Here is a 15,328-nt window from a genome sequence, read left to right on the forward strand (position 1 = left end):
CATTTGCTATATATCACCTGACCATGTTATCCGAAAACCATTATACCTCTGCATGGTCATTTTTCACACTTAACCTTTGCTTATTGAGTTGGCCTTGAGTTAGACTGACGTTACAGGATCAAGTAGTGGATCCTTATTACAAATCTCTATAACGTAGCCTATCTATACAGGATCTCCGTATGCACCTTTACAGTGTAACATGCTTCTGATATAGTCTAGCTTTGGTTAAAGCTTCTTTGTGTAATAATGGTTTAAGTTTGCCTAGGTATCATGTAAATTAAAGTGATGGAGGATGTAAGGTCATGCTTTTATTGAAATTATGAGACTATTTGATGTTTCAAATGTATCTACATCTTTGTCAGGCTGTGATAATTATGATGAATACTATCCAAACATCGGGTTCCCGTTGAACATGCATCGAGTATCGTTTGCTGTGAACGTCTTTAGAAGCAGATCGAAGGTTGAGGCTTTAAGTATGCAACTAAAATGTTTAAAAGTGTTTAACAATTCTAAAAATAGCTTTTGACAAAATATTAAGAAAAAATGTATTTAAGGTCACAAAGGTTCCTCCATATCAGCAACTATTTCAAAGACACGGTTTTTATTGTGAAGTTAAAGATAATATGTTACAATTTATTTCCTTTGATTAAATTTCAATTGTTACGCATTTTTGTAACATGTTGCAATGCACGAACCACTAAACATCAACATTGTAAACATGTTATACAGGCTTGTTTGATATGTTCATACAATTTAATAGTTAATTTAAATTAGGTAGTAACAATAAAATAAAGTTGTAACATACTGAGAGTAATTTTTCTGTATATGAAGTTTTATAATATCAATAGTAAGACAAACTTTGTAAAAATAACTTGAGTAAAATTCGTTTCAGTACAATGTGGTTGGCTGTAAAATAAAAATTAAAGTAACGTTAATAACCTAAAATGTCTCTTTGAAATTTATTTTAATTAAATATTTTTGGCCTATCAATGTGATTGTAAGTAATATCAACTTTTTGTGTGTTTTTCGGAAACACTCTCATCTAGCCTACATAAAGTGATGGGGTCATGACCTTTCTACACGTCTTCAAACAGAAACTGACATCCACAAACACCAGCTGTCCGAGTCTTTGTTTACATTAATTAAGAATGTCTAATTCAATTAAACTCCACAAAAATGCTATACAATCAAGGATTTCTGTGTTCCCAAAGTTAAAGGGTTATCATTGCAAGATATAAATTTTAATTCCTAGTGTTCAATTTCTAGGGCTCACTTAGAGTAGTAATAATTTTTTTTACTACTTACATGTATTTTTTTGAATTTTATATCCACCTAAAAATGCCAAAATCACAATTTTAGGTATGGACCTTAGGAGGTTAAGGTTATAAGAGTTTATATAGTATACTCAATATACAGTAGTTTTTTGATAAATAATTTTAGCATTTCGCGGCTTTTAGATATGAATGATGCTTTTAAAAGTCAACCGGTTAATAGATTTTGCAAAATATTCGAGTAATGGAACACTGAAAAATGGCCAAAAGATTGAAAATTTCTTTGTATGCTTAAATCGTATATGTATACAAGAAGAAGAGAAATGATTGATTTATTGAGTTATTCGACTTTAAAAAAATACATCTAACATGTTAAGCCCATATTCAAAGACGGTATTATTGAATGCAGAACAGTATGAATAAAAATAAAACCTTCCGCAATTTAGTAAAATTGAATAAAAATTGGCAGCAGTGATAATAGAAAATCAGTACACGGAAATAAAAAGATAGATACAAGATAGAAAAAGTAAACTTATACTGTTAAATATCAATATAATGTGAAATAATCTACTGAATTGTGTAAATGTTACTGTAAACTCAATACTTATTAATACAAAAGTTAAAAAAAGTAATAGTTATGGCTTAAATTTACAATGAGTGTAATGTTGATAGATAAGAAATTGTTACAAATTTGCCTATTTATTTATTTATATCCTATAGCTATTATAGAAGAGTACAGATATCACAAATTCAAACAAAAATTGAACCCCCTACTTTTACTCTTTTAACTTTTTGTATCAAACAGTATTACGTTTATAGTTGAATGTTCTTGTAACCTAATACTTTAACATTAATTTAATAGCTTAAATTAATTTTTTTTAATTAAACACATTAAACACAAATTAAATTATTTACTGTTTAAATATTCACAAGCTGTAAACTTATATCTCAAACCTACACCGACTTACTAAGCAATGTACAAAGGAAAAAATGGGAATCATATTAATAAAGGAAAATTATGTACTTCTTGTTTATTTTAAACTTAAAACCCCTTATTACTGGTCAACATTTACCTTACAGCTCCAAATGCAGTCTGGTCCAGTAGGGTAATACAGCATTGCGCAGTTGCACACACCCCCCCCCCTCCCGCACTTCGGCGCGCAGTTCCCGCGCAAACGCGCTATAAAAACGCGCCAAACTCCCCGTTTATCAAGTCAGTTGAAGGCGCACCTCCTTTGGACCACCATGGACTCAAAACTTGTGAGTGATATTGTGTGATAGTGATACATGGGGTTATGTATTCGTGTATAAGGTGTCAAGTATTCGTGAATTAAGGGATTTCGTGTTTTTGGAATTTTGTGTACAGCTCAGGGGTTCTTTAGTTCGTTTGGAACTTGTTAGTTTGGGATGGTAATCTACATAAATGTCGGGATTGTCAGTACACTATTTATAATCCGTTGATCGTCATAACATTATGTTTTATAATGTTAAATTTAGTATTAGCAATTGGACAATTAATTGTATGCAGTTTACTAAAATTTTAAAAAGACGTAGAAAATGTTTTTAAAATAAATTATTTTTGTTGTTGGCTTGTGTAAACATTCAAATGGTTTTCAGTAAATCGTCAGAAATAATATTACCAGCTACTAACCTAAGTGACGTTAAACATGTAGTGAAATTAAAATGTTGGGTACAGTTACTTATTTGGCGCACAAAAGTAAAAACTAAACAGTGATAACATTATTGTTTGCTGTTGAAATCTTTACTATGTTTCTTAAAATTAGCAATTCACTCCGTAGCCCTAAAATACGTATAATGAGACTCCTGACAATTAATACTCATACATCTCATTCCTCTATTTTCGGTGAATGGTATATTTTTTATGTTCCAAATATAAAATACCTTAGGGATATTGTATAATCTCACATTTTCGAATCGATGAGAGCTATAATGTTTGGTATGAGAAAACTTAAATTCTACAGCTAAGTATCTTATATAATGTAGTTTTGTAGAAATCTAGAAGCTAAAGTCAAAATTTAAATTTTGGATCTAGGTAAGTGAATAAATTGATAGAAATTAGTTTTGAAGTTAACAATATTTCTTTTTTTTTGTACAAAAAGAGCGCAGTTTTCTAAAGTAATTTATAAACAATCACTTGTCACTTATATCAATACTCATATTAAAACCATTAAACTAAATTAATTAAATAATATAAATCATTTTAATTTGAAAAATCTGTTCTCACAAATGCTCTAGTTAAGGATTTTATTCGTTTTTCTATGCTGTTCAAAAAATAATACAGTGCTTTAAAATGCACTCTAATATAATGGCGTCGATTTCCCTACCGACGAAACAGGAAACAATACTGACCTCTTTAAAAATCTAAAAAAATTGACTCATTTAATAACTAAATTATTTTAATTCAGTCAAAAAATCTAAATAAGTTCATTTAAATAGAGAATAACATTTTTTTTTTGCTCAATTACAATAACATAATAGAGATTTGTTTTCTTAAACCTTCATTTAAAAAAAAACATGTGACTTCAAAAACCTTTGTTAAAAAATAATATTTGTAAAAATAATATTTATAGCTGAAAATTTGCCTGTTTTCTGATATTTCCTTGAAAAAGTTCATGCATATTTTCAATCCATTTTCAATATGTCCATTCGACACAAAATAAAGCCTTGTTTTAAGTATTTTACATTTTAATCAATTGCATTTGTTAAATTTTTGTCAATTAGCACATAATTATTTTTAATATTATTGATAATACAACTAAAAAAGACATATTCTTGTACATGATCCTAAATCATTGTCTTAATTCATATATCTATTTACACCCAATCTTCCACATTTAAAAATCACAAATCCAATGTACTGAAATTCTTCCTAGATAATTAATTTCAAATTAGTTAAAACGTTAAAATATTTAGTTGCCTACAACCAAACACCTTCAGTGCAAGTATAATTTCAAAACCAAATTAACTTTTACGCATTTTAAATCTAAGATTACCGAGGTAGATAGCGCAGTAGCTGGCTGCAGGGGTCAGTTACCACTAGAATGATGGTGGGAATGTCTTAATTCTGCATCTAACATCTGAATATATCCGACCTCCCTTTTAATTACTCGTATTGTTGGCTGAGAACTTCTTCTTATCACTTGTATCAGTCGCCCGCCCCGCTCTTTTGTTGCGTTCTGTCTTACACAGACTACCTATAATTTGGGGTCATATCATTTAGACATTTCGTATCTGTAGTGTAGATTCACACGAATTATTAAGAATTGTAGTTGAATTGTTAATTTGTCGTATTGGCTTTGGTCATCCATATTGTGTGTGATATATGTGTGTGGACCTACAGCTCTTACTTAGAACCACTAAATTATCACATACCCGAAAACCGTAGGTAACATTGTCTCTCCTCTCCCTAAAAAAAGTGACCGGTAAGACCTAAACCCGGATCTTCAGGATACAAATCACGCTTCAACCACTAGACCAGCCGAGTTTTGAAACAATAATCAATAATCAACACATTCATAAAGCCGAAGCCAGTTATTTCATAGTCCACCACAATCCGTAGGTCCAGCCATCCAGGAAATGGATATATATCAGGGAAAGGGAACTTTTTTAGAGTTGGATAACTGCTGCAACTACAAAGAACATTTCAGTATTTATAGACTTTGGATAGTGAAATAAACTAACCCTTTATGTAAACAAAATGTGGAAACTCTTAATTCAGAGCAATAAGAAAAAAATTAGTCTTATATATTAGGCCTACTTAAAATGTTTTCCTTACTTGATTTGTTATAAAAATACTGGTGTATGCTAATAATACTGACCTTTTGATATAACATCATGTGGTAAAATGGAATGAGGATTGCACAAAGCTGCGTTCCCAGTTTACATACGAGAAAAAATCATTATTCTCCGGATTACAGTCTGTTTGTAGTTATGTTTTAAAATTCTGAATCGGGCTAATTCTACAGTAAGGAAACTGTTGTATATTTCACGGTAGTGTAATCAAAGCAAAACAAACACTTACCAGGATCACCAGTACAACCTGCTTGTTTTTTATCTCTTTTGTTCGAGAAAGAAAAGTAGTGTTTTACAATAATGTATATTTTGTTTACTTACAAACACATTAAAAAAATATAATTATAAACACACAAAAATATAGTATTCATATTCAATGTACGTTACATTTGTGTAGCATTTAATTACATTGATTTAATATTACAGCATGGACATATGAACATCTCAGTATAACGATTAATCAAGCAACAATATAGTTTCAGTTGGTTGATCTTTTTATCCTCTTCTAAAATTGGATACTGAACAATTTAAAATACCTTTGACCATTAAAAAACACTTTTTTTTATCTGCATTGCTAATCTGAAAGAGCTTTTAAAAACCCCCCAATTTCTTACCATCATTAATTCCACCATTTTTTGTATGACAAACTACGACAAAAAAACAAAATGTAAATATGTCTACGGTTCTTCAGGCAATCCTACGGTTAAAGCATTCTCTTCAAAAGTAACTCAAGTCCAGAACAACATTTGTAAGATTTATTACGCTCCATCCATTTTACATTTCTTCAGGCATTCCCACCGTTGAAGTCTTTTCTTTCAAAGTAACTAAAGTCCAGAAAAGCCTTTGTAAGATTTGTTACGCTCAATCTACAATAATTTGGATACTACATAAGTATACATAGAATTCATTAAACAAAATGAAAGATTTTTACACTTCTTCAGGCAATCCCACCGTTAAAGTCTTTCCTTCAAAAGTAGCTCAAGTCCAGAAACACCTACATTGACCATTAAAAACACCTTTTTTTATCTGCGTCGCTAATTTAAAAGAGCTGTTAAAAAACCCCTACTTCTTACAACCATTAATTCCACAATTTTTAGTATGACAAACTATGAAGTCATCATGTGTTCTTAAAATATTTTTTTAGATATTTGACGAAAACATTTAAGAATATCAAAAATTTGCCAAACAAAATGTTGCATTCTTTACGGTCCTTCAGGCATTCTCCCCGTTGAAGTCTTTTCTCCTAAGGTAACTCAAGTCCAGAAACACCTTTGTACGATTTATTGTGCATCATCCACAATCATTTGGATTGCCCCAGCCATGGGTGGGCGGCCAGTAACCTTTCAAATCGTGCAAGAAGACTCATCATTCCTCATTAGGATGTTATAATTCGGCAGAGGCTCCTACATTAGTGCACGACCGTCCTTATCTACTCCTTCCTTTATCCTCTTTTTGTGCAATTCTCGTTCTTTCATCAGTGCTATTTATCTGGTGATTTAATCTTTGCAGCGATGATTTCAGACGTGCACTGCGATTTACTACGCATGTTCTGCGCCGTCCTTGACTTTTGAAACGCCTCCGGTCAAAATGAGTAATTCCGGGAGTTGAACTGTTAAGTCGTGAGGAAGGATTTGAGTTTTAGAACTTTATTGGAAGATCACGAGTTTACTAATGCGATTGAGGTTTGGGAGTTCATTGGATAGAGCGGCCGTAAGATCGTTTCGATGTGGGTTTGTTTTTTATATTTCTTACATAACATAGTACATAGTAAACAATAATCATTTAAACGTTTTCTAACAGCATTTATTTTGAACTCTATAATGAAGCATGAATTAAACCATGATACATATTATATTGTTAAAATAATTTAATTGATTTTCAAACTATAAAGAAAAAACTCCTCACTTTACTTAGTAATAGGATATTTAAATTTTTTCCACCCTCATCGTTAAATTATTTTATGACTTAACTTCTTGTTAGTAGTGTCTTTATTTTAGAACCATTCATGTGATTAAATTAATATAAATTACGTAAAAGACACATCGACTTAAAAACGTGAGTAAAAAGTACATAGTCTACAGAGTTTAGAAGAAATAAAAATGGCACATTTTACATTAGTTAATTACTTTACCTAAACAAAGACCTCGGTCAACGTAAGACATGTACATATTTCGTATAATTAAAGAGGAAATACTTATAAATTATATGTTTACAAATTTTGAAGATCAGTCATAGAAGTTGTATTTATACTTTCGTTGTTAATTAAAATCACCTATTTCATTACTAAGGTTAATAAGGCAAAATGATTTTCTAACTTATTAAAAAATATAAAAATTTTAACAAAAGCTACTTCTTGTTATTTCCAAACGAAATCTCCATCCATTCTTTGGTTAAAGTTGTTAAAGATCCGTTAGCTAAGACTATTCTTGTTTACGTAGTCCAATTATTACATATTTATGACTATATTCTCTCCGACTACAAATTGCCTTCACTCCACTCTGAGTGAGGTGGATTCGTCACAGATCCAACTAGACAGGTACAAACGTTTGTACGTGTTTGCAATCTCGCTACAGACGGATGAGCAGATGAGGTTATGTCAGCTGTGCCAAAGGGCGCCACTCTAAAACAAATCTCCCGCCATTTCTTCCGCCTTCGCCCCCACTAACCTCCAGCTGTCTCGGTTGGAAGCGGTCGTGATTTACGTTAGAATAGTGGTTATTTACATATTACTTAACGTCTTGCTACAGTATATGTAAAATCATACATACATAAATATAAAACATATAGATTATAATTATAAGATGAAATTTAATTACAATTTTAGTTGCTCACGCATAAGATAACCAGGCAAAACTTAAAAAAAGGATATACAATGACTTTTACCTTAGAAAATAAGGGTTACAATTGTTCAAACAGCATGCATTAAACATTTCTTTAACTTTATCAAACTGAAGGATTAATTTAATAAAATTTCTAAGTGTTTTTTTTTTTTTATAAAACAAAGGAAGTCAACAAAAACACACAAAACACTATGTAAATGTCAATAGATTTATCGTAAGAATGTGAGTTAAATGACTCTTCTTCTATTTTAAAACAATATACACTAGTTATAACAATATATACTAGTTCAATATATACTAGTTCATGACAATAAATAGTAGGGTAAATAGTAATAAGAATAAATTAAAAATTTTAAAACTTATATAATAAAAAATTCTAGGTTCATTACTATACTCAGCTAGGCTTATATTTTTTTATGCTAATGTTGAAATAATATTTAAATTTAGCTTTTATTTATGATACCAATAATATATTTATTTTGTCAGACATTGCTGATGCTCGCCGCTGTGGTAGCAGCCGTCCATGGACAGGTACCTTACATCAGGCCTCCAGGCTTCATCCCCATCCTGACACAGAACTTTGACCTCAACCCTGACGGTTCTTATGTCTTCAGGTAAAATTTGTTGATAATTTGATTTATAATATCTAGTCATACTAGTTTGTATTGATAGAACGGCTCTTTTCTGATAATTATAGTAACTGATAATATTCATTTGAGTGCTCTAGTCCAAAGAACTCTCTTTAGATAGCCTATCTTCCTATTTTTGTGATTTTCTAAAGGTGTTGGATTCTTTAACATTACATACATTTTTCAAGATGTTGTGTAATTACCAAGATTAACACAAGTAATCTCATTTAGAGTAACTGTAATACTAAATATCTTATTTAGTCTGGTTTTTGTAACCAGGCTTAAACAGTAATTACCGGTAGTTTAATGAGTACCACGAAATGTTCTCTAGAAGAATCATTGTTCAAAAACAAAAGTTGTAGGACTATTTTGTAAAATAAAAATTACTTACATCAAAACTGTATGAAAAAAACTCTCATGCAAGTTAGGGCTTTTTTAATCTCAGCCAGACGTAATATTTCATCTTTGCCATTTGGATTACGATTTCACACCAGAATATCAACGTATCCATGATAAGGTCTCAACGTTCCCGCGCTGAAGTCCAAAATTTATGGCGGCTACTTTGTTGGTGGTTTGTGAATATCAATAAATACTGGATTCACCACAGTTCGGGTCAATATTTTACACTGAGCATATAACGACTTGGCCCATAAATAACTGTTCACAGCCCAGTTCATCTATTAGGGGAACTGGTATTTTCGCGAAAGAGCTCAGTTTCCAACCGCTTCGTTGGATAATTTGTTGAATGTAATATGCAGTTGCATTTCTTAAAATATTATGTAGATGGTTTATGTGTTAACCCATGCATCATTAAACTAATTTATTGTAATAACGTAGTGTCGTGGTGGATCTAAAATCCATAAGAAGTTATAGCATTTTCTAAGTCTCGATTAGTATTTTCTGCATTTGTTAAATATGAATTGAATTGAACCTTAAATTGTAGTGTGTTACAGTCAAGGCTAAGGCAAAAAGTAGAAAGACAGATATTTTCAAAGCGTGTAAACTTTCTTCAGGTCTAAATCCACTTAGTATTAAAGTATACTTCTAACACTTTTTAATTAAGGTAACTTGTTTGCTTTCGAAGTTTGGTCGTATTGGTCGAATATGCTCTGTTGGAATCTTTTTGAAAACTCAATAATGTTACTGCCAATTTTGACGTATTTTAATGCAATGAATAATATATTATTATTTATAATTAATTGTAAAGGGTTTCAGTGATATATATTTTTAAAGGAATAGTTTTGTATTTCTGGTAAAATAATTTCCTTGTTTTAGCTACCGAACAGGGGATGGAAGCTCAAGGGACGAGAACGGAGCCCTCAAGTTCCCAGGCACCCCTGCTGAGGCTATGGGAGGTATGGAATAGCCCTGTTTAAGTTATTACACTATAACGTTATACAAAACAGTGTGGATAAGAAAACATACACTAAGGAAATTTAGACCTTTTTTATAATGTCCTTAATTCATTAAATAAAACTAAGCTCTAAGAACATAGAAGCATGTTATTTCTTTTTGTTTACAAATCATAACTAATTTATAAACTAATGTTACACGCTAACTCATACTCAAACTCAAATACAGTGTCTTAATTTTTGACAGTTGTTACAAACTGCATAATAGTGTCAAAAAATGTCTCTTAAAACAAATTAAAACAACATGTTCTTATAGATGAAATCTAAAACTAAAGATCATTGTTATAGTCACTGCAGGCATCTAAAAAAGTCTTCAACACTGTATTAACAAAGTGACAAAAGAAGACTCTTCTTTGCCAAATTTGTCCACATTATTTCCCATCTTCAGGGGAGTAGATTGAACAGTTTAAAGCCATTGTAAAGTAACTAAATTAAATTGCCTTAAATTAATTGCACTTGGTGTTTTTTTACAGAGGAAATTGTTTAGGGTAATCGAGGGTTATTGTATATAAAATTGTAAATATAAAACATTAAGATTTGTTGAAGGTACAGATTAAAACTTATTTCATAATTAAAAATAATTAGAGGTAGATTACGAATTGAGGAACTACTTTACAAAAAAATTTTTACGTCTCTGTGAATTAGTTCATTTCACTTTCTCAATACCATTCAAAAGAATATAAATAAAAAAACAATCACATTATTGATACATTCATTTTAATACGTTAACATTGTTGCTTAACATACTTCGTTTCCAGTGCAAGGCCAGTACTCCTACAACTCCCCCGAAGGACCAGTGGCTGTGCAATACATTGCTGATGAGCATGGCTACCAACCTACCGGACCTAACATTCATCCTGCTATCATCAAGGCAGTGGCTCAACAAGTAGCAGAGGCTAGAGCCAAGCCTCTAGGCGCCGACTACTAGCCTAGCCACTAGCCACCAGGCTTGGCTACAAGGCACACTACGTTACCTTCTGGCTGTACAACGCCTACAGTATTAAATAACGCTTACTTACTTTAGGCACTTTCATTATTTATATTGTATTTTGTAAATTCTTTTTTATAAAACATTCTGTGATGTCCAATATGTCTATTGATTTCCCTTTGGGTGTTGAATGGTTTAATTAAGGTATTACTGATCCGTTGTCAGGTTCATTATGGTTTCTAAAGTGTGTTTATCAGTAACCTTTATTGAAAGTTAGTTCGATAAATCATTTTTAAATGTTAGTTGTGTTTTATACGCAAAAGCAACTGCAAATAATTACATGATGGTGTTGAAGAAGTCTCGGAAAGATCTAAGAGTGAAGACATTTAACATGTTTTTAGCTGTTCTTCATGGTATGCAATGTTAATAAAATTTATCTAATTTGTCGTAGCTGCTCTAACTATAAATGGAAACTGTCACAAATACTTGATGGCTTAAAATCCTGTTAGTTAATATAAATGTAATAGAACCATTTAAAAACGAAACTGTAAGCTGTGAACTAAAATGCAAGCTTATAAATTTACCAAAATTAAATAACGTTAATCTATTTACTCTAAGCGTAATTTTCTTTAGTAGTGGTTATAGTTTAGTGAGTGTTACGAAAAAACATGACCTAAATTGGAATAGCAGTTCTAAATTTTTGTTCAGCTCCTGTAGTCACTATAGCTTGTTTTTTATCTGTAATTGTTTTCTGTTGTTTAAAAACAACTTTTTGCTCTAATCTTGCTTTAAAATGAGGTTAAGTGGCAGACGAAAATATCTCAAGTGTTTAAACATTTAGACAATCAAACTGCAAAAATTAACTCCAAAAAAAATCCTGAGTTTACAACATAGCTTAAAAATATTTCATTACTTCAATAAAACAACATGTGGGGCGGAATGCAAAATGAAAGCATTGTAAATGTAAATAGGGCAAATTGACAATGTGATTTGTTCTTTTGGTGTTATTGGGCTTATGATCTTACTTTGAATGCATTTTCATTCTAGCAGGATCAACAGTCTTCACGTTCTCATAGAACATAACACATCAAAAAGAATAACAACCAATACATGAATGCAATTGGACTGTAATCAATATCTGTGTGAATGGTGAGTTGATGGTGGAGTCGAGTGATCTTCGTCTTTGGCTAAGTTCATCGTCCAACCGTATCTTTAGCAATGCACACGTATCAAAGTCCAAATAGTTGAGGTTGTAAAGAGTTTCGAGATTTTACTACTATGAGACATGTCCAAGAAACAATACAAGAAACTGTAATTCAATAGCTCTAGACCTCACACTAGACTAAGCATGGTACTTAATTCATATGAACGTGGTCTTTTTACCCTAATGGCTGATTAAGACAGTTTTCAAAAGGCACTACATCATGTAGGGTTAAATAATCTTTGCCTACGACAATTGCCTAGATTCGTAAACTCATTCCATAGTTTCGAGTTACTGTAATTTACCTAAGTATGAACCGTTCATTCCTATATCCCATATTTCTCTACATGTACAATGACAATATCTATTGGATGTATGTTGTTTCATGACCAAAAACATCTCTCCATTAATCCATTCGTCTATATAATTCTAATATGTATATTCGGTTCGGGATAGTAAAAAACCTACTGAAATTTCCCGCAACAAATTAGGGCCCTTCTTATTAGCTGGCCAGCAGAGAGACAGATGGCCAATTTTGTGAGTAGTAGATACCAATCACATACTGAATAAAGTTACTCCATCTGGTAACTTTCGATAAACAGGAAACAAGGATACCTCCACGTAACACTACAAACTTGTCAACAACAATGATTATATCTATTGAAAAATGATTTATGACATTTATGAGTCATGACATATTCATGTAACCACATCATTAGAGACGGTAGATATACATACTTATTTAGTACCTAAAATATGTGGTCTTGCAAAGAATGTGGGTTTTAAAAAAGAGTACATGTCTAATTCTAAGAGAACGGATTAGAAATAAATTTTTTTTAACTTAGCTAGTTCATAAAAAAACATACTATTAATAAAATAAAACATCAAATTCACTTTTCAAACTCCATTCCTCATATAGAAAAAGAAAATAAAGTTTAAAAGATTAATAAAATACATTTTTCATTCAAAACTACCTTGGTTTGTATGTATGCTTCGCCAAAATAACGAAAGGTACTTATAACTTTCTAAAACCTAAATCTTTAGGGATATTTGTATTTGTTGTACAATGCAAAGTAATTAAAGATGTCAACTGTTTCAATTCACAAAATAATGGGAAATCAAGGATAAAGTGAGCCAACAGATCCCCAATTACCGAATGGTGCTAAGAATAAATAAACACTAAGAAGCTACAAATAAACCATTATTGCTTTTACTAATTCTACTTATAGCGGAAAAGACGTGATGTATCGCGCAGCCTTCAACATGTGATGAGGCTAACCGAGATTCCAACTGACGTAAATGTTACAAGTAACATGCCAGGGATAAATTAGAATCAGCTGTTTTATAAACTCGGATCAGCTGATTATTACGTGATCGCACAACAAGATGTCTAGGTGAGAAGCAGTTTATGAGTCTCCTTGCTCACAATGCTTAGTTCAATGCCGCCATCTTGTTTATGCCACGGAACCCTCGTGAGAAAAACTAAATACGCTTTGTTCAAGACAAGTAGCGGTAGCAGTTAGTTAATTACTGTTTAATGAGTTGGAGGTTAAGATTAATTAATTTAAACAGTTAACCCTTTATAAAACAATTTAATCGATGGATAAAAGATTTTTTTCTGTAACAGCTTACAAGAATACTGTAAGAATTAAAAGCCAAATAAATACATTTGATTTTTATTTGATGTATTTAACTGTTTTATTGATTTATATGTTAAATAACAACTACAGGTACTATTAATTGGAGGAGGGTACAGTTAATTCGACAACTCAATTCGAAACTTTCTCATACATCAATAGCCATGCAACTATAGACATTGGAGGTTTCTAATGGACACCAAAATAATCCAGAAAAAGATAAAAAGGACGAGTGACAGTTTTCTATGTAGTGTAGTTTATATCTTTGATTAATATGCACTATGTAACTTATTTCAAAGCGTATTGTGCAGAAATGTAATAAAATATCCTTGTATACAAATTTTAAATCCTTTAACTGTTAATATAAATCAACTTATGAAAGTCAGAAAAATTACTTGATAGGTTCAATAAAGCAATATTATTAAAAGAAAGTATTATTTGAACGAGAAAAAATATTTGTAGTGTTACACTGTGTTTGGAACACAAATTTGTTTATATTACTGTTGTTTCCTAAAGTATTTTAAACTTAGTTACATAAATAACTAAAGTGGTAAATTATACATTTTTATTAGTATGTAACACTGTAAACTGTTGAACTTTGAAATATTGAGCTCTCTAAAACAGAATACGAGTATAAATATTGTAAACAAAACAATATATGTGTTTAAAAAGAACAGACAATAAGTCAGCAATAAATATATACACATTATAATGTATACAATAGTATTACTCTTTGCATTTTTGTTTATGGCGAAGTATTTATCTTCTTTCACCGTAAAAGCATACAATCTAACAAATACAGTATGAAACTACAACAATTCCATCACGTAAACATTCTTAAGGTGACTATTCATTGTGTAACTTAATATAGAACAATAATTTTGTTGAGTAACTACAGGCATGGGGCACAGTTAATAATGACATTTCTGTCCTAGAAATTAGTTAAACACACAACTGATGGCTATTATAGCTATGTTATAATGTTGAAACCTTTTAGAAAGATATTAAATCATGACCATACCCAAGGAAAGTAATTTTCTGTTAAAATTTTCCCTACAGAAAACTATACTTTGATATATGCGCATATTATTATCTCAGTTAAGATTGCTCATCTTGTCCTGAGCGCCTGCAATATGTTACACACAGTTTGAACGCTGCTCTGTTATTGTAGTGGCCTCTACCTCGTAGAAGGAGTATCATTATTTCCAGTCTCTAGGTAAATTCATACCAGTGTACTTCTCGTTATCAATACTACTCCTACTTTATTTGCTAAATAACAGTATGGATATGAATAAAATAGAATAGAAGTTCTAATTGTAAAACCTACCCTAATATGGTTTAAATGTGAACGTAATAATAAATTAGTGTTATTAAATAAGTAGCAACTATTGATTGTAGGTTTGTGAAAACTATGCACTTATAAAAAAAACTAATATTCTGTAAAATGACGTTCCTAAACCCGCTCAGAATTATGTACATGTGGTTCATTTAAGGAATCTTATTGTTTCCTTTTGCCCTTGCTGCAGCTAAATGGATTAAACAGTAGTAATGTGTTTATGTCATTTCTATATTTTTTAAGTAGGTCTACACCAAAGTA

The 15,328-nt window shown here is 31.1% G+C and overlaps 1 protein-coding gene across 1 annotated transcript; it reads left to right on the top strand.

Annotated features, from left to right (window-relative positions):
• The first annotated feature begins 2,499 nt into the window (after positions 1 to 2,499).
• Positions 2,500 to 11,053, top strand: LOC128985480 (endocuticle structural glycoprotein SgAbd-9-like). Its single transcript, XM_054405004.1, has 4 exons — positions 2,500 to 2,531; positions 8,411 to 8,538; positions 9,829 to 9,908; positions 10,724 to 11,053. The coding sequence occupies exons 1-4, from the start codon at positions 2,517 to 2,519 to the stop codon at positions 10,891 to 10,893; spliced, it is 393 nt and encodes a 130-aa protein (XP_054260979.1). The 5' UTR covers positions 2,500 to 2,516; the 3' UTR covers positions 10,894 to 11,053.
• The last annotated feature ends 4,275 nt before the right edge of the window (positions 11,054 to 15,328 follow it).

Source organism: Macrosteles quadrilineatus, unplaced genomic scaffold (genome assembly GCF_028750875.1).
Source record: "Macrosteles quadrilineatus isolate MER2022 unplaced genomic scaffold, UCM_ALF_1.0 Scaffold_2__2_contigs__length_208266976, whole genome shotgun sequence".
NCBI lineage: Eukaryota > Metazoa > Arthropoda > Insecta > Hemiptera > Cicadellidae > Macrosteles > Macrosteles quadrilineatus.

Bases quoted from the DNA above. Each gene is read 5' to 3' on its own strand.
- LOC128985480 (XM_054405004.1), top strand. The intron at 8,539-9,828 runs GTAAAATTTGTT...TCCTTGTTTTAG, and splicing joins GACGGTTCTTATGTCTTCAG to CTACCGAACAGGGGATGGAA. The intron at 9,909-10,723 runs GTATGGAATAGC...CTTCGTTTCCAG, and splicing joins CCCTGCTGAGGCTATGGGAG to TGCAAGGCCAGTACTCCTAC.